This window comes from Vicugna pacos, chromosome 25 (genome assembly GCF_048564905.1).
Source record: "Vicugna pacos chromosome 25, VicPac4, whole genome shotgun sequence".
Lineage (NCBI taxonomy): Eukaryota > Metazoa > Chordata > Mammalia > Artiodactyla > Camelidae > Vicugna > Vicugna pacos.
Window position 1 is genome coordinate 39,328,552 of NC_133011.1, and position 15,821 is coordinate 39,344,372.

The 15,821-nt window shown below is 63.0% G+C and overlaps 2 protein-coding genes across 5 annotated transcripts in view; one reads left to right on the forward strand and one right to left on the reverse strand.

Moving 5' to 3' along the window:
• Positions 1-634: 634 nt before the first annotated feature.
• On the reverse strand, positions 635-15,017 carry FAM83H (family with sequence similarity 83 member H). Of its 4 annotated transcripts, none has more exons than XM_031690364.2 (5): positions 14,119-15,017; positions 6,440-6,901; positions 5,511-5,675; positions 5,300-5,424; positions 635-5,106 (listed from the first exon to the last, which is right to left on the reverse strand). In XM_031690364.2, exons 1-5 carry the CDS (start codon positions 14,677-14,679, stop codon positions 2,247-2,249), a joined length of 4,173 nt encoding a protein of 1,390 aa, XP_031546224.2. In that variant the 5' UTR covers positions 14,680-15,017; the 3' UTR covers positions 635-2,246. The 4 variants fall into 4 exon arrangements, with proteins under 4 accessions (XP_031546224.2, XP_072806031.1, XP_072806033.1 ...); XM_072949930.1 differs by lacking the exon at positions 14,119-15,017 and adding an exon at positions 10,262-10,392; XM_072949932.1 differs by lacking the exon at positions 14,119-15,017 and adding an exon at positions 9,309-10,210.
• The window catches only part of IQANK1 (IQ motif and ankyrin repeat containing 1), a 28,745-nt gene continuing 23,535 nt past the window's right edge, over positions 10,612-15,821 (forward strand). Inside the window, 3 exon segments of the mRNA XM_072949947.1 lie at positions 10,612-10,863; positions 11,934-12,057; positions 12,652-12,740. Of these exon segments, the coding sequence (XP_072806048.1) occupies positions 12,044-12,057; positions 12,652-12,740 (103 nt within the window). The 5' untranslated portion in view covers positions 10,612-10,863; positions 11,934-12,043.

Sequence of the window (15,821 nt, forward strand, 5' to 3'; positions counted from 1 at the left end):
GGAGAACTGGGCAGAAGGTGGGCCCAGACCTGGCAGCTGCAAGAGAGATTCAAAAAGGAGAGAGAATTGGACTTGGGGGAAGGTCAAGGATGGGGGAGGTAGGCATGGTTCTGGCCTGGAGGTGAGATGAGATGGGCCTGCAAGGAGGCAGTTTGAATTTCTAGAGGTTGAGGCATAGCTCAAAGGTGATGGGCACAGGGGCACAGGAGGTTGTGGGGAGGTGTGCCACTGCCCAGAAAGGAGCAGGGGCCCAAGAAGTCCAGCCTTCAGTGCAGAGGCAGCACTACTGGGGCTGGAGGGCCTGGGAGGCCCAGACAACTGGGCAAGGGGCCGCCTGGCACCCAGGCCAAGGGTGCGCCCACAGCAGGTTGGGCGGCCATGAGGACAGGGAGCAGACAGCTAAGTGTGGCGGCGAAGTGAGGCCTGTTACAGGAAGGACTGAGAGGCAGAAGGAGGTTGTGTGGGGCTGCAAAATGCGGGTGGAGGTGTTGGCAGTATCGGTGGGGCGGGGTCTTCAGTTCTCCCCACAGAGATGAGTGAAGGTGTCTGCAGGGAAATCGGGGCAGTTCCTTAAGGCTAAAGGTTGCAATACAGAACCGGGTGATTATCTTATATACGTACATTTGAGAACATGTTGGAATCTTGTGCATTGTTTTATTATTAACACCAAATGTGCAGAATCACATTTGAGATATGTCTTACTGAGCACGATGCAGAGGGTGCAGACAAGAGGACCTCTGGCCTCTCCACAGGCAGAACCTCCTCCTCCCACGAGGGCTCTCCCTTAGCAACAGGCCGGGCCAGGGGAGGGGCCTCGCACCAGGCTAGTCAACGCGCACGGGAAGACCCCGAAACGCTTCGACTTGCCTGGCTGCTCAGGCACCTTTTCTATCTGAACCAAAGTCCCTGCTGTCAGCCCTACCTGGGCAGTGACTTTGGTAACCAGACTGTGAGCCACCAGGGAGCACACGTGTCCCCTTGCTCACCACCCTCCCTTTTCTGGCTGCCCAGTCAGAACTGCTGCCTCACTCAGCAGTTGTGCTTCTTAGCTCCTTTCCCAGCCTGAGCAACTGCGGTTTCTTATACTAACAAAACAAAACAAGACAAAAAACCAAACCACAAAAACTATTTAAAAAGAAATAGTGCAAACACTAATTTAACAATGCTAGCACCTACAGTGGGGGACTTACAAGCATTTGGTGCCAAGATGTGTCATTCCAGATCACAGTTCCTGTCTGGAGGTGAAAAGATACCAGAAGGCTAAGTGGGGAGACCTGGACAGAATTTTTGGGTTGGTGACAAGGGAAAGGACGCAGACCAGCGTGGGGTTGGGCTCTGCTGGCCACCTGCAGGGCAAGGACCACTCCCACCTCACAGGGCACCAAGGCCCCTCGGATTTGTGGGCTGGGGCCCAGGTGCCACTGCACCCCTCCCCTGCCCTCACAGAACAAGAGCACCACACCCACCCCTTTCTCGAGTGTGGCTGGGATGGCACCTGTGAGGAACCCTTAGTGAGGCTGGGGCCCCGCGCTCTTGCTCCTCACCAGGTGCTGGCCACAGCCTCGCTGCAGGGGCAGCCACGTCTCTTCCAGCTCTCCTCAGTAGGGCTGCCCCACAGAGGGGTCCTCTGTGGCCACACACTCCCCCCGCCTCCTCCACCAAGACAGGTGCCAGGAGGCAGTGAGGGAAGGAGCAGGGCAGGAAGTGACCTCTCAGTGACCTGACAGGGAGGTGGGGGCAAACAGGCCCTGAGCAGGTGGGAGGTCTGGAGAGAGGACGGGGCAGCCAGGAGACAGTGGAGAGGCTGCCGGTGAAGCAGCACAGGGAGGAGGCCATGCACAGAGGGGACCCTGAGACACAGAAGCCCTGAGATACTAGGACCTGAGAGAAGGGCGACTGAGGCACAGAAAGATGGGTCTCTGAGGTGACCCAAAGTGGACGTGAAGCCCAAAGAGACAGTAGAGACAGATGTGTAAGAAGGGGGAGGCCAAAGGTTCAGAGACTGAGACAGAGAAGAAGTGGAGTTGGGGGGTACGGCAGCGCAGTGAGGGCTGGAGCCCTCAGGGGGAGAGGCCAGGGGGCAAGAGGCAGGGAGGCTGGCCGCCGGGCGAGCCCCAAGTTGAGCCGGGCTAGCCCCAAGTTGAGCCGGGCTCTCTGGCTGTGCTCAGTCGGGTTCCAAACCGCTTTGGCTGAGGGCCAGGTCGCAGTAAGCAGGCGCCCCAACCCGGGCTGGTGGGCCAGGAGGCTCACTTCTTGCTTTTGAATGTACCTAGGATCTTGGGCATGAACTTGCCCACCTTGCTGTCCCTGGTGTCCTCCTCGGCCGGGCCCTCCCCGGCCCCTGGCCCCCCGGCCTCCTCCTTTTTGCAGAAGACTTCGAAGCGGCTGTAGACACGCTTCTCTTTGCGCATGCTCTCCATGCGGCGCAGCAGCCGGTCGCGCTCCTCCACGCTGGCTGGCAGCGTGCGGCTCAGCCGGCCTTGCGTCCCCAGGCTGTCTGAGCGGAAGATGGCTGAACATTTGTCCTTGTCGGACATGTCAGGGGCCAGGCCGCTGGCAGCTGGTGGGCGGCCTAGCTCGGGGCTGCCATGGGCGGGGGTCGGGGTCGGGGCCGGGGAGGGGCCTCCCCGGTGCTTCTGGCCGTGGGCGCTGATCTGCTCCAGAATGGCTTTCGTGTCGTCCCGCAGGTTGCTGCTGTACAAGGCGTTAGCTGTGGCCGAGGCTACGCGTCCCCGCGGGCCCCGCTCATCTCCCGTTGTGGCCTCTGCGCTGTCAACCCGGCCCAGAGACGGGCGCCGGGGGCTCTCAGGCTGCCCGTTCTCCTGCGGAGCTGGGAAGCTGCCCTCATCCTCTGTGCGCCGCTCACCCTTGGGGCTCAGCAGCTGCCGCAGCCGCACGGAGCCCTTGCGCAAAACTTCCATGGGACCGCCGGCCGCCTCCTCTGTGGGCCCGGTCTTCGGAGACTCCCCAGAGAGGGGAAGGGTGAGGCTGCCTCTGCGCTCTGGCACAGGGGGTACTGGGCTGCCCCTGCGCTCTGGCACAGGGGGCACCGGGCTGCCCCTGCGCTCTGGCACAGGGGGTACTGGGCTGCCCCTGCGCTCTGGCACAGGGGGCACCGGGCTGCCCTTGCGCTCAGGGTAGACAGAGGTGGGGTTCCCTTTCTGCTCGGTGAATGCTGTGGTGGGGCTGCCTCTGCGGGTGGGGAACCCAGGCGTGGGACCCCCCTTCTGCTCTGGGTAGGCTGAGGTGGGACTCCCTTTTGGCTCAGAGTGGGGTGCTTGGTGAGCTCCAGGCCCCTCTGGTGGGGGGCTGTCTTGCCCTTGCAGGGAGGTGGAGTGGCCCTGGGCAGAGAGGAAGCGGGAAGGCAGCCGGTCTGTGCCGCTGCCGCTCCGACCCAGGGTGTCGAGCAGCTGGGTGGCAGTGAGAGTGGCAGCTCCCGGTTGCCGCTCAGCCTCCTGGTGAAGCCGCTGTGTGAAGGAGTCGCGCAGGTCCAGCAGGCAGCTTTCCAGGCTGCGGCGCTCACCCCCTGTGCCACCAGGCACCGACACCTCCTCCCGCCACGCCTGGGACATGACAGCCTTGCTATGGCTGGCCACCGTGACTGAGGCCCCCACGCCGCCGCCGCCGCCGCCGCCGGGATCTCGAGACGGGCCCTTGTACTTCTCCAAGAGCTCGGCCACCTTGGTGGAGGCAGCAGAGCGTACAGCCTCGCCGCTGGACCCCACCATCTCGCTGACCGCCTGCTCCTTGTGCAGCAGCTGCACCTTTTCCGTGGTGGCTGCTGCGGCCCCACCCGTCCCCTCAGCCTGCGAGGCACTGAAGATGAGCGAGGAGCGCAGCCGCGAGCTGCGCTGAATCAGCGGGTTCAAGCGCGAGCGGAAAGAATCCTGTTTGGTAAGGCCTGCCTCCTCCAGGCCCTCGCGATCTGGGCCATCCCCACCACCGCCGCGGAAGGCTGAGGGAAGTAGGTCCCCGGCGGCCACCCGGCCCCCAGAAACCAGCACATCGTCTTCATAGGCCTCGGCCTCCATTGGTGCAGGCAGGCCCTCGTCACCCGCGTCCTCACCATGGCAGCCGCTCAGGTAGGAGGCCAGGCGCCAGTGCCGCAGCCCCGCCCGCCCCTCGGGCCCGCCCCTGCGCTCCGGCTCCGCCTCGGGCCCAATCTCTGGGCCTAGCCTCGTTGCAGCCTGGCAAGGGAAGCGCTGGCCCAGATTGGGGCGTGGGGCCCCGCCGGGTTCCAGACCACGGGGCCCGGGCCCGAAGGCGGGGTCCGAGCCATGGCGCACCTCCCGCGACGCACTGGACGGCACGTAGTCCAGCCGCTGGTGTCCGTCTGGGCTGAGCTCGGGGAAGCGTGGCCCGGCGCCCAGGGTGAAGTCATCGTGGTCGGTGAAGCCAGGGCGGCCGGCGCGCAGCTTCTCAAACAGGCCCTGTGGACGTGCGGGGGCAAGCTGCGGGTCCCACTGGTAATGCTGCTGGTAGAGCTGGTCGCGGTGGAAGTGGCTGGTCTGGAAGCGGAAGTCATCACCGTGGCTGAGGAACGCCTGTCGCGACACCTGCCGCGCGGCTGCGAAGTTCTCCACGGCGCCCATGCCGTCTGCGGCCGCATAGCTGTGCCTCTTGAAGGCATCCATCTCTAGGTGCCGTGCCTGAAGGAAGCCCCGCGGGCCCGAGAGTTCCCCGCCTGGTCCAGCCTCGGCGTCCAGCCGCCGTGACAGTGGCCGCATCCCAGCGTGCGGCTCCAGGGCGCCCCCCGGCATCCGCGGTGACTCCTCTCGGCGGAAGGCCGACAGGAAGTGGCGGTCAGGGTCGAGAAAGGAGGGGAAGCCCAGGCCTTCTTCCCGAGGCGGTGGGAACAGGAGGTGGGCTCGTTTTGGGAAGGAGAAAGGGGTCGGTGCCCCCGTCACTTGGCCGCCCATGAGGGGCCCAGCGCCGGCGTATGGAGCCAGGGCGTAGGCATCCATGCGGGCTAGCGCCCCAGCCGAGGGAACCAGCGGCTCGGACTGTGCGAAGAGGATGCGGAATTCCTCATCGAAGCTGGAGACCAGCTCGCCCTGGAACACGTGCGCCAGGCTGCGGTGGATCTTCTCGAAGGACCACATAAAGCTGGGAGTGGGATGAGGCCAGTGAGCGGGAGCGGGTGTGATTAGTCAGGGGAAGGGGCGGGGCCGTTAGCGGGAGGGAGGGGCGGGGCAGGGGCAGGCAGGGCTGTGCCAGGGGCTACAGGAGGAGGGCTTCTGGAGAGGAGGCCCTCGGATGGGGAGGTGCTGGGGCTGCGGGGCAACGAGGCTAGGCGCACCTGTAGCTCCCACTCATCACCACGGCACAATCCACTAGGAGGAACTTCTCCTTCACATGGCCCTGGAAGGACTTCCCAGTGCGGCAGTAGTAGGTGGGGCCCGCCACAGTGCGCACACGCAGGAACTGGGACCGGAGAGGTGTTAGGTCTCTGCAGATGGATCTTACCCCTTCCCGCCTATCCGCCCCCTCCCCACCCTCCGGTCGCTCACATCCACGTGGTGCAGGTTGACGCGGCACTTGTCGGCCATGTCCAGGAAGTGCTGCGCATTCATCTCATCTAGGAGGATGTAGACTGGAACGCGGCGAGCAGCAGCCTCCAACACTTCACCAAGAAGGTCCACGTCGGTGAACATGTCCATCACCACAGCCACCACCTGCGGGGGTCGGATCAGGGACAGAGGGCAGACCCCTCTGCTATCCCCACCATACTTCTATGCCCCCCACCCTCGGGGGTCTCTGGATCACCAACAAACACTGCAAAATGGCCACTAGCCCATCCCAGGAGGGAATGGGGCCCTGTGGGGGAATGGGGGGCAAGGCAGATGAGGCCCCCATGACCCTGCTGCCTTAGATGGCTGAGCTCCCAGGACCCCAGGGGAGGCATCAGGGCTGAGCCTCAGGCTCCAGTTCTTCCTATGGGAGGCGGCTGCCACCTGAGGGGCAGGGGGCAGAGACAGGGGCTCTTCAGCGTCTGAATCTGCTGCCGCAGTGTCCCTGGTTTAACAGGCTCCCTTTGCGTCTGCCAGCTGTTTGATGGTGCTGGGGTGGGGGAAGAAGCCTCAGCTGCGTCAAGGGCAGGACCAGAGAGAATTCTCCGAACAATAGACCCAGGCAAGGAAGGGGCCAAGCCACCTCACAGCCTGAGTTTCTGGGCACTGGCCATGCCCACGGGCAAGCACACCTGTGCAAAGCTGGCAGCCTGCGATAACCAAACCCTTGGTGATCCTGGAAGTTGGCCAGGGAACCATCACTGTGGCCTGAAGGCTGGAGAGGCCTGGCCAGCCAGCCCTGGCCTCACCCTTGCCTCCTAAATTGGGCATGCTTACATTTTTCCTTCACCCTCACCCTCCTACTCATGCTTCAAAGGTCCGACTCAGGCTGCCCTTCCCCACTGCCGGCTAAGCCTGTGACAGCACACCTGCTGGGCAGAGCGGATCATCCTTCGAGCCTCGTCCTTGATGCTGGGGCTGTCAGGTGGCGGTGGCTGCACCAGTGTGGTGACCTCAGTGCCCTGGAAGCCGAAGGTCAGGGGCCAGCCCAGGTCGAGTTCAGGTACCGCCTGGTCTGAGTTCACAGGCCAGTAGGTGCCAGAGGAGCCATCCAAGTCCACATTGGGAGGGCTGCCTTCTGGGGGCTCAGGAGCAACATGCTGTGGGGGCCGTAGGTGGCGGCTCACGTGTTCCAGCTCCTCAGGGCACAGGAAGGCAGGCGCACCTTCGGACGCCAGGAAGCGGCTGTAGGCCTCTGGGCCGCCCTCGGCCAGCGCGTCCACTGCCAGGCGGTAGTACTCTTTGTAGTGGGGTGGCAGGTACCCAGGTGCTAGCGGGTTGTCCCCCTGCGAGGAGCTCTGGGAGCGACGGGCCATGTCGGGGCCAGGGACCTGGGGGAAGGGCAGGAAGACACATTACAGGGGCAGGGGCTCTGGGCCCACCCCCACCCTATGTGGACACACTTCATAGAAGGGGCCATCAGAGATCTTGGGTGGGCTGTGGGGTTCAGCCCCTGCCCTTACAGGGCACCCCAGACTCTAGGATGCCCCCTAGTTGGGGGGACATCAGAAGTGTGCAGAGACAGAGGCATCCCAGCCATCTGTTTCCTGCTGCTCTGGCTGTGCTGGCAGGGCCCCTGCTCTCACCAGGACCTGAGGAGTGCCTTGTGCCCTGGCTTCCACAAAACCCCCACGCAGGGTTACTTTCTGGCCTCTGTGGCCCAGGCACTTCCTTTTTGTGGGCCCCTTCCTCCATTAAAAAAAATATTTTAGGACATAAAGAAAATATAATCCAGGCTGTATTCTTTATTATTATACTTTTTTCTTCTAACTTTATGACATAGATGCATTTCCATGACTCCTCGCATTGTGGGTGCTGGACAAGCTGGGCCACTGCCTATGTGTCTCTGTCCCCAGTGCCAGGGGACCCTGGGCTGCTCCCTGTGCCCTCAGCCATAAAAAAAAAAAAAATTTTTTTGCTACTTCCAGCAACAGGGAGGGACTTGGAGGGCAATATGCCAAGTGAAGTGAAGTAAATCAGACAGGGAAAGAAGTACTATGTGATCTCACTTATATGTGGAATCTAAAAAATACAACAAACTAGTGAATATGACAAAAAAGAAGCAGACTCATAGATATAGAGAACGAACTAGTGGTTACCAGTAGGGGTGGAGGAAGTGGGGGGTACAAACTGTTGGGTATAAGACAGGCTACAAGGATGTACTGTACAACATGGGGATTGTAGCCAGTATTTTGCAATAACTGTAAATGGAGTGTAACCTTTAAAACTAACTTGTATAAAATCTTTGAAAGACGCAGCTGTCAGGACTGACCTGATATCATATCTAGCCCAAGGTGAGCTCAGTACACAGAGCTTGTCCTGGGATGCAGCATTAAGCCCCATATACACCTGGACCTATCCTGCAGGGTCTCACACTGAGCCCCACACCCCACTCACTCACTGACCTCTAAGCCCTCTGAACCCTGACCCTTGCCCTCTGCCCCCATCTACCAGGATCCTCCCTTCCCTTTGGCCCACCCTTCCACTTCCCTGGGCCACACCTCTGGTGCCACTCCTCCCCAGACCCATACTTCCCACCCTGGCAGGAACTTGGAGGCCTGTCTCTGCCAAGCCCAGCCCTGTGTGGCAGCGGTGACCTTTCCAAATTTCTGGTTGCTGCCGGACTCCCTGCTGTACTCCGGAAGAAGTCAGAGCCCTTTGCTGTGGCCAGTGGGTTCATCCTGGGCTCTGATGTGTCTCTCCACCTTCACTGCTCACCCCAACTTCACACCATCACCCATGCCTCACTGACTCTGCTCCAGCCCACCTGCCTCTACAGGGCATGCCTGTGTGGCAGAAAGCCATCATTGGCCCTGGAAGGCCAGGTCCAGGACCCCTGAAGTACCTGGACACTCAACCCCCTAAGCTGGAAGGAGAGCCCAGGGTACTGTTCACATGCCCCTGCTGCTCCTTGCAGGACCCCAACCCTGCCTAGCTTGTAGCTTCCTGAATACTGGTACTGCCAGACAGCCCCCCAGGGGTGGTGCCCCGTGCCCCACCCAGGTGCACTGGACGGGGTCAATGGCCAGCTGGAGACAGTTGCTCGAGAATGTTGGGGGTCAGGCCAACCTGGGGAACCTTTCCTGTCTTCCCCAGGGGGTGGCAGGCTAACTGAATGTGACATGGATACCTCTGTGTGCCATTCAGTCACACCAGGCAGGTCTGCTCCCTGGTCTGATTGTCTGAGGAAAAGCTGCTCTGCCATTCCTTTGTGGGGGCACCATCCCTTGACTGCATCTGGTTACGTGTTGGGTGGCCACACTGTCCAGGACCAGACTGAGGCTGGCTGCCCAGGGCTGTGAGGTATGGACCTGTCTGTACCAGGGTCTCAGCCGGTATCTGACAACAGGATGTGTTATCTTGCAGTGTATCTGACTGGGAGGGGGCACTACCCTGCTGACTACCTTTGAGGGTGCCACTTTCCAAGTCAGGGAGGGATGGAGAAGGGATCCAACACTCTCCTACTTCACGGAGGAGGGAAATTGGCAGGAACTGTCCGGGATGCGTGCAGCGCATGGTGGGGGCATCCCAGGGTAGGCAAGAAACCTTGTCAGCTGACAGGACTGTTCAGGAAGGGACGCCTGCACAGCGTGAGCACACCAGGTGGCCTGGCCCTGCCTTATTACTTTGCCTGTTTCCTTTCATTAATCTGTACACCCCTGACTATGGATTGGGCAGCAGCCACTCCCAGCTAGCGACCGAGAACCCCAACAGTGGTCTGTCCACACATGTGCCTACCAAACGCCTGCCCCAAGGGAGGGAGGGGCGCTTATCCGACCCCAGCCAATGACTCAGCAGGAATCCCGCTCCTTGTAGGCTGACCTCTGACCCAGCCGACAAAGCCTCCAGGGCCCTCAGGGTTCCAGTGGGCTCCGTAACCAGGGACTTCCACCGGAAGTCCTTCCCACAGGGCAGGCCTGGGGGTTCTCAGTGACTGGAAGGAGGATCCAGAGGGAGGGATCTGGGCCTATCGCACGAGGCCAGCAGACCCTGCACCAAGTAGACAGAGGAATTAGGCGGCAGGGAGGAGGCTGGGGGTGGCATTCGGGCAGAGGAGTCTTGCAGACCTCAAGTGGGTGAGCTGTAGGGCCAAAGGGGGTTAGCGCACCCCAGGATGTTAGCAGCTGCCTGGGCCGGGGGCCCCATCCACCCACCCCAGCCCAGGGAACCGGGACCTTCTGGCATCCCTGCAGCCCATGGAAGGAACCAGTCCGAGCCCGGGCACTTGGGCCACCTCCAGTCCATGGCGGCCTAAAAGGGGAGCCCTAGGGAAGGGTCCAGGCCAGGCCCAGCACTCTCTCCAGACTCCAGCTAGGCCGCCAGGGCGGAAGCAGGTCGGGACGGCCTGGGCAGGCTCGACCCGGGCCGTGGGCCCCTTCCTACTCGGCTTTCCCTGGGCCGGCGTCGAGCGAGGGCGCCCACGTCCATACCGGCACACGAGGCAGCTGCACCCCCTCGCCCTCCGCTCGGGCTGATCGGGCCCGACCCCAGCACACCCGGCCGCGCTCGCACTCCCAGTACCCCGCTCTGGGTCGCGCGGACCCAGCCCAGGTGCAGGCGGGCGGGCAGCCCAGGTGAGGCTGCGGCGGGGGGCGCCGGTCGGGCCGACCCCGCCCCATCCCGCCGGCCCCGGCCGCGGCCTCCCCCTTCCGCGCGCCCCGCCCGGCTCGAGCCGGGGGAGGGGGCCCTACCTGGCCAGGTGCGCGGGGTCTCGGGACAAGGGCAGCAGGAGCCGACCGCCGCCCAGCGGCCTCGCGGTCCGGTCGGTCCGGCAGCCACTCCCTGCCGCGGCCCGCCCGCCGCGCGGCCTGATTCACGCGCCCGCCCCCGCCCCGCCCGCCGCCCCTGCCGCCTGCCTGCCCGGGCAGCACCTGGGGGCGGGGCGGCCCCACCCGCGGCGCGCCCGCATTCCTCCGCCCGCCCGCCGCCGCCCCGCCGCCCCCGGGACCCCCGCCTGCGCCCCGGAGCCCCCGGACCGCTGCCTGCGCCCCGGAGCCCCCGGACTCCTGTCTGCGCCCCGGACAAGGCCATGCCCCTCGGCGGCGCGCCCGGGGACCCGGGCCCGGTACCCCCGGAGAGCGCTAAGGCCCCGACTTCCAGAGCCCGCGCCCCTAGGCGCCCATCTGTTCACCGAAGGCTTAAGGTCCCTATGCTTGACCCCTGACCCTCGCCCCGGAAGTCGGGGAGACTCGGAAGTTCCGGCTCAGTCGCTAGGAAACGGGCCAGCCCGGCTCGAGGGGCGGTGCTTCTGGCCTCGCCCTCGCCTCGGAGTTGGGGGAGGCAGGTGCGGCAGGTGAGACTGTGGGGGCGGCGCCGAGCCCCGGGCGGGGCCCGGCCTGGAGACCCCGTGAGCACAGGGGACTCCCACCACCATACCCGGCTATCCCCTACCCCGACGTCCGCACAGAGTATCCCCCGCGCACACTCCGATTCCCACAAGTACCTGGGACGCCATAGGCAGACAGGACCCTGCCGGCCCAGATCCCTCAACATGCCGAGCCCCCCCACGTATAGAAGAATCACTGACACAAGGGACCTTCCCACACAGGTGATCCGCCCCTCCCCTCACCACACACACCAGTCCCCTCCCAGACCGCTCCCGGCACTGAGCACCCCCATAACTAGACCCCACTGGCATGTTCATTTCCACATGGATAGCAGAACCTGCCTGCACAGGGCACTTGCACACACCCGCAGACAGAGGATTTTAAAGGGACATAGGGACCCGCATGCACAAAGGATACCACACACACACTAATCCCCCCACCAGTGCATACACCTACCCCCGCATATATGAGACCCCACAGACACACAGGGACCCCCCATGCACATGAACCTCAAATCCATACAGGACCCTAGAAGAACACCAAGTCCCACACATGCCACACCCAGGCACATACAGTGCCCACACACATAGGACACTCCGCATGCACGGGGGGATTCCTCCTACCCTGACCCCATGCACAAACAGGGACCCTCCCCTACAGAACCCAGCATGCATACAGGACACTACAGGAACACTGGGAGTCCCTCATGAGCCAGAGACCCTGGAAGGACACATGGACAGGGGACCCTACATGCACTCTGAGCCCCCCACACTCCTTCCAGGTGCATGCATGCACGTGTACACAGAGAAGCCCTCAGCTGACCCTAGGTGCCTCAGTACCCCACTGACCCCCCAGACACTCCCAGTTCCTCATCAGACCCTCCTTAGGGGCACTCACGACTTAGGCACTGCCCCACTCTCAACCATCTGTCCCACTACCCCTGCCACTCCCACCCCAAGCACTCTCCCTCCCTTGTCAATGCTCAGTGCTCTTTCTGCCAGTCTCCAGTCACCTTCCTCCCATTTTCTGTTTTCAGGGTCATTCCCAGTTTCATTAGTTCCTTCCCCCACTCAGTGACACTCACGATGGAAACATGGGCATGGAGTCAAACCAGTGACCAGGCCATAGTGCTGCAGCCAGTCACCTATGCAGTGGGGGAGGTGAGAGGACCCCGACACAGCTTGGGCAGGAGAGCCCCCCCAGGGGGGGAAATGAACTTCGGTGTCAGCTGAGTGGACTAGGGAGAGGGGTGTTGCTTCCAGGCCCTGACAACAGCCCCTGTCCAGGCCAAGACAAGAGAGGGTTGGGGGCACAGAGGGGTCAGTGCCTTGGCTGGGCGGGAGGCGGTGGGGAGGCCCGGAGACTCCAGCAGAGCAGCGCTGGGCTTAGGCTTGTGTTTAGGATGATGCTGGCCCAGCCAGCAGCCCAGTGGTCTGGAGCAGAGAGATGGGTACCTGACATTAACTCTAGGGTGAGGATGGGTGAGCCAGGGGTGGACGGAGCAGGTGAGTGAGGGTGAAGGGGACAAGCTGTGACCAGATGTTCTTGCCAAACATTCCCGCTCAAGCTGCTGGGCACACACAAGCCAATACCTAGGGGTGGGCAGGTGGGCCAGGAAGGTGGAGGGAAGCTGTGTTGGGGGGTATGATCCTGTGTCCCCAGGTTCAGCACCTGCTGACTGTCCACACAGACCGTTCCCCACTGCCTCTGCTGCTCTGGGCACACTCTCCTTGACCTTTCCTACCCACCCCTAGAAGAATGAGCAGCAAGAAGGGAGCGCCCAAAGCTGTGTCAAGGAAGTGGCAGATGTCCGTCCCCAGAGCCAAGCTGAAAACTGCTGCCAGTGAGTGTGAGCCTCCGACCTCTGGGGACCCCACTCCACCTCTGACCTGTGACACATGCTGTGCAGCCACCCAGGGACACTCCCTCTGGAAAGACCCTTCCCTCTGAGAATGGCCTTCAGGGGAGTTCTGAGTTGGGCTTGGGTGTAGTGGACTGAGGATTCAGAGCTCAGATGTCCATTCCAGACTCTGACCCTGAGTCTTGTACCCCAGGGCTGGGGCTGGGTGCCAGGGACAGTGTTCAGAGGAGCACAGCTTTAGAACACATGAAATGAGAAGCAGGCCCATGTGGACTGAATATGGGTTCTGAAATAGAGCAGGGCTGGAATCCATGTTGGGGATTCTCGGACTAAGTGTGTGGTCCACTCTGACCCTCTGCTCCACCTGGGCCATCCTGTGCTTTTCCTTGTCTACTGCTGCTCCCTCAGGCCCACTTTCAGGCTGAATGGTGATGGCTTGCCCTTGGCTCAGGCCTGCTATGGGCTGGGAAGAGCACCTCCTCCACGCCTACCCCACCCGTTGTCACTCCTCTTCTCTGTGTCCCATTTCTTCTCTGTCACAGCACTCATCTGACTTCTCAGCTACGCGGCCAACACCTTCCAGGCTGTGGCTCTGGGTCTTTCCAGCACCCAGGCCTGTACTGGGGTCTGTACTTGGTACGGGAACATTGTCCTCTGTTCCTCCAATGCAGTCCCTCTGCCTGGAGTGGGCCTGGACCCCAGAGGGCTCCCAGATCGCAGGGCCCAGCGGGATCATGGTCACTACTCTTCCATGCCAAGCCGAGTTAGACCCTAATTCCCCAAAATAGCCCCAGCCGCGTCTGAGGCAGTAGCCCTCCTGGAATGAGGATGACAGGCTCAGGCGCGTGCTGCTTCCGCCATCTGAAGCCCTGGGAACAGGCTCTGCAATAAACAGGAGGCAGGGCAGGTGGACCAGGACGCCAGCCAGGAAGATGTGTCAGGGCGGTGGGGGGTGGGTATTCCTCAGTTCTGCTACCTGCTGACCGTCCACCTAGGCCCTCAACTTGGCCCGCACCCTGAGCATCCCAAGCACTGCCCTGGCCCACCTGGCCAGGAGGCCTGGGTCCTCTGCAGGCATACCTCTGCCTCAGTTTCCCTGAACAAGCACTCTCCCTGGGTGCCCTTGGCTGCTGAGCATCGGGCCGGCCTGCGAGGTCTGTCACATGGTCTTTGCAGTATGGTGGGCACCAGCCTCACCTTGCAAATGTGAATATGGGCCCCCAGATGTGCCGCAGTGCACAGTCGGCTGGACTCCGGCCTTCTGGCCCTCTGCAGGACCTGTCAGTTGATCGCATGGTCACCACACCCCCACAGACTGTCAGGGGCCTCCCCCATCCCCTACGTCGCCTCCAGGCCTTACCTGGCCTTGGGTCTGCAGCTCCTCGAGGCCCTCACTCCGGAGTTGCTCCAGGGCCATAGCCAGCTCCAGCCCCTCCACGCGCACCCAGGCCTGCTCCTCCTGCCACAGCTGCTGCAGCCACAGCTGCTCCTCCTGCCACAGCTGCATCTGCAGTTGGACCTGCCGCCGGCGGTCCTCCAGCAGCAGCTGCTCCTGGGCCAGGCACAGCTGGACCTCATGCAGCCTCAGCAGCTCGGGGACCAGGCCTGGCATGAGGTCCTCTGCCCCACAGCCTTCCATGCCCGCAGCGGGGACTAGCGCCAGCTCAGAGCCCAGTACAGCGGCCTGCTCTGGCCGCTCGGCTACCTGTGGCCGCTCTGGTCTGGCCACCCTGGGGTGTCCCCGGGGAGCCGGCTTGCTGCTGGTCACGTGCCCCACAGGGGCCACCCCCGCCTGGTCCCCAGGGCCCCTTGTGGCGGGGGGCGGGGGCTTGGCCTCAGGGCCCTGTTGCCCTGTGGCCTGCCGTGCCCTGCCCGACCTCCTGGCCCGGGGTTTGCGAGCTCGACTTCGTTTCCCAGACATGGCTCCAATCTGGTGCCTGTTTTACCAGGTGTCTGCTCCCTGGGGGCCCCGGCTCATCAGCTGGCCGGCCTTGATCAGGTGGGCTCAGAGGGCAACCCTGGGAGGCCACGGTGGGCCTCTGCTGCTGCGGCCCCTTGGGTCTGCCCTTCCCCTTGGCTGGTGCCCACAGCGCTGAGGTTCTGGCCTGGGCTCTGTCTGTGGGCCTCACAGGCCCCACTCAGCGGGCTGGGCCACGCCAGGGAGTTTACAGGGACTCGGCGGCGCGGCGGCTCGTCACCTGGGCGCAAAGGCTGACTAACATGCTGACACGGCGCAGGACTGCACGGGCACAGGCCCCTTTGGCCAGACAGGGAGGGAGACAGAGAGAAACTGGAGGAGGTGACTCTCGGCAGCCAGACCTCTGGCTGTGTGTAGCGACGAGTCTGGTCCTGCCCTGGGCGGGCACCGGTGCCCCCCACCCCGTCCCACCCCGTCCACCCCTGCTCGCAGAAACTCCAACTCCAGCCCACGGGGCTAGGAGCTGCATTCCCAGCCGCACTCACCATTCAGACAAGACACTCACTGGCCCCAGACAATCCTAACCCAACCACCATAGGGGTCCCTGGCCTCTGCCCACACTGAGCACACCAGCCCCCAGCCAGCATGCTCAGAGGAGCTTGCCTGGGTTGGTCTGTGGAGAAGATGGACCCAGTCGCCCCTCGGGGTGGACTCCTGCTGGAAGCAGGCCACGCTGGGGGCTGGTGGAAGAAATTGAACTTTGAAAGGCCCAGATGGCATTTTGTGGACCTGCCCTGAGGTGGGGCAGGGCTCTTGAGACTGTCCTGGTTGGGTGTCCACCTGAGGAGCCCCCACCTGGCCACCCTTTGGATCCCTGGGGATGGACTAGGGGAGGGGGTGCAGAGCCAGCCTGAGTGCTGGCGTCCCCTGAGCTTCCTGCTGGGAGGGAGGCTCCAGACAGACTCCTCCCCAGCATTTCTCCTGCCTGGGGCCGCTGACTCACACCCACGCCCAGGGCCCCATCCCAGGCAGCTCTGTCGCACTGGCTGGACTGGTTTGCCTGCCCAGCCCTGCCTGGTGCACCCCCTCCTGTTCAGCCCGGGGCCCCAGAGCCTTCACATGGAGGTAGAGAGCCAGCCCCCACC

What these genes read in the sequence shown, in the direction of transcription:
- FAM83H (XM_031690364.2), bottom strand. Translation starts at nt 14,679, where the DNA reads ATGTCTGGGAAACGAAGTCGAGCTCGCAAACCCCGGGCCAGGAGGTCG. An exon ending in AGCTGCAGACCCAAGGCCAG is followed by an intron (nt 6,902 to 14,118) that starts GTAAGGCCTGGA and finishes CCCTTCCCCCAG; the next exon opens with GTCCCTGGCCCCGACATGGC. An exon ending in TCAACCTGCACCACGTGGAT is followed by an intron (nt 5,425 to 5,510) that starts GTGAGCGACCGG and finishes CTCCGGTCCCAG; the next exon opens with TTCCTGCGTGTGCGCACTGT.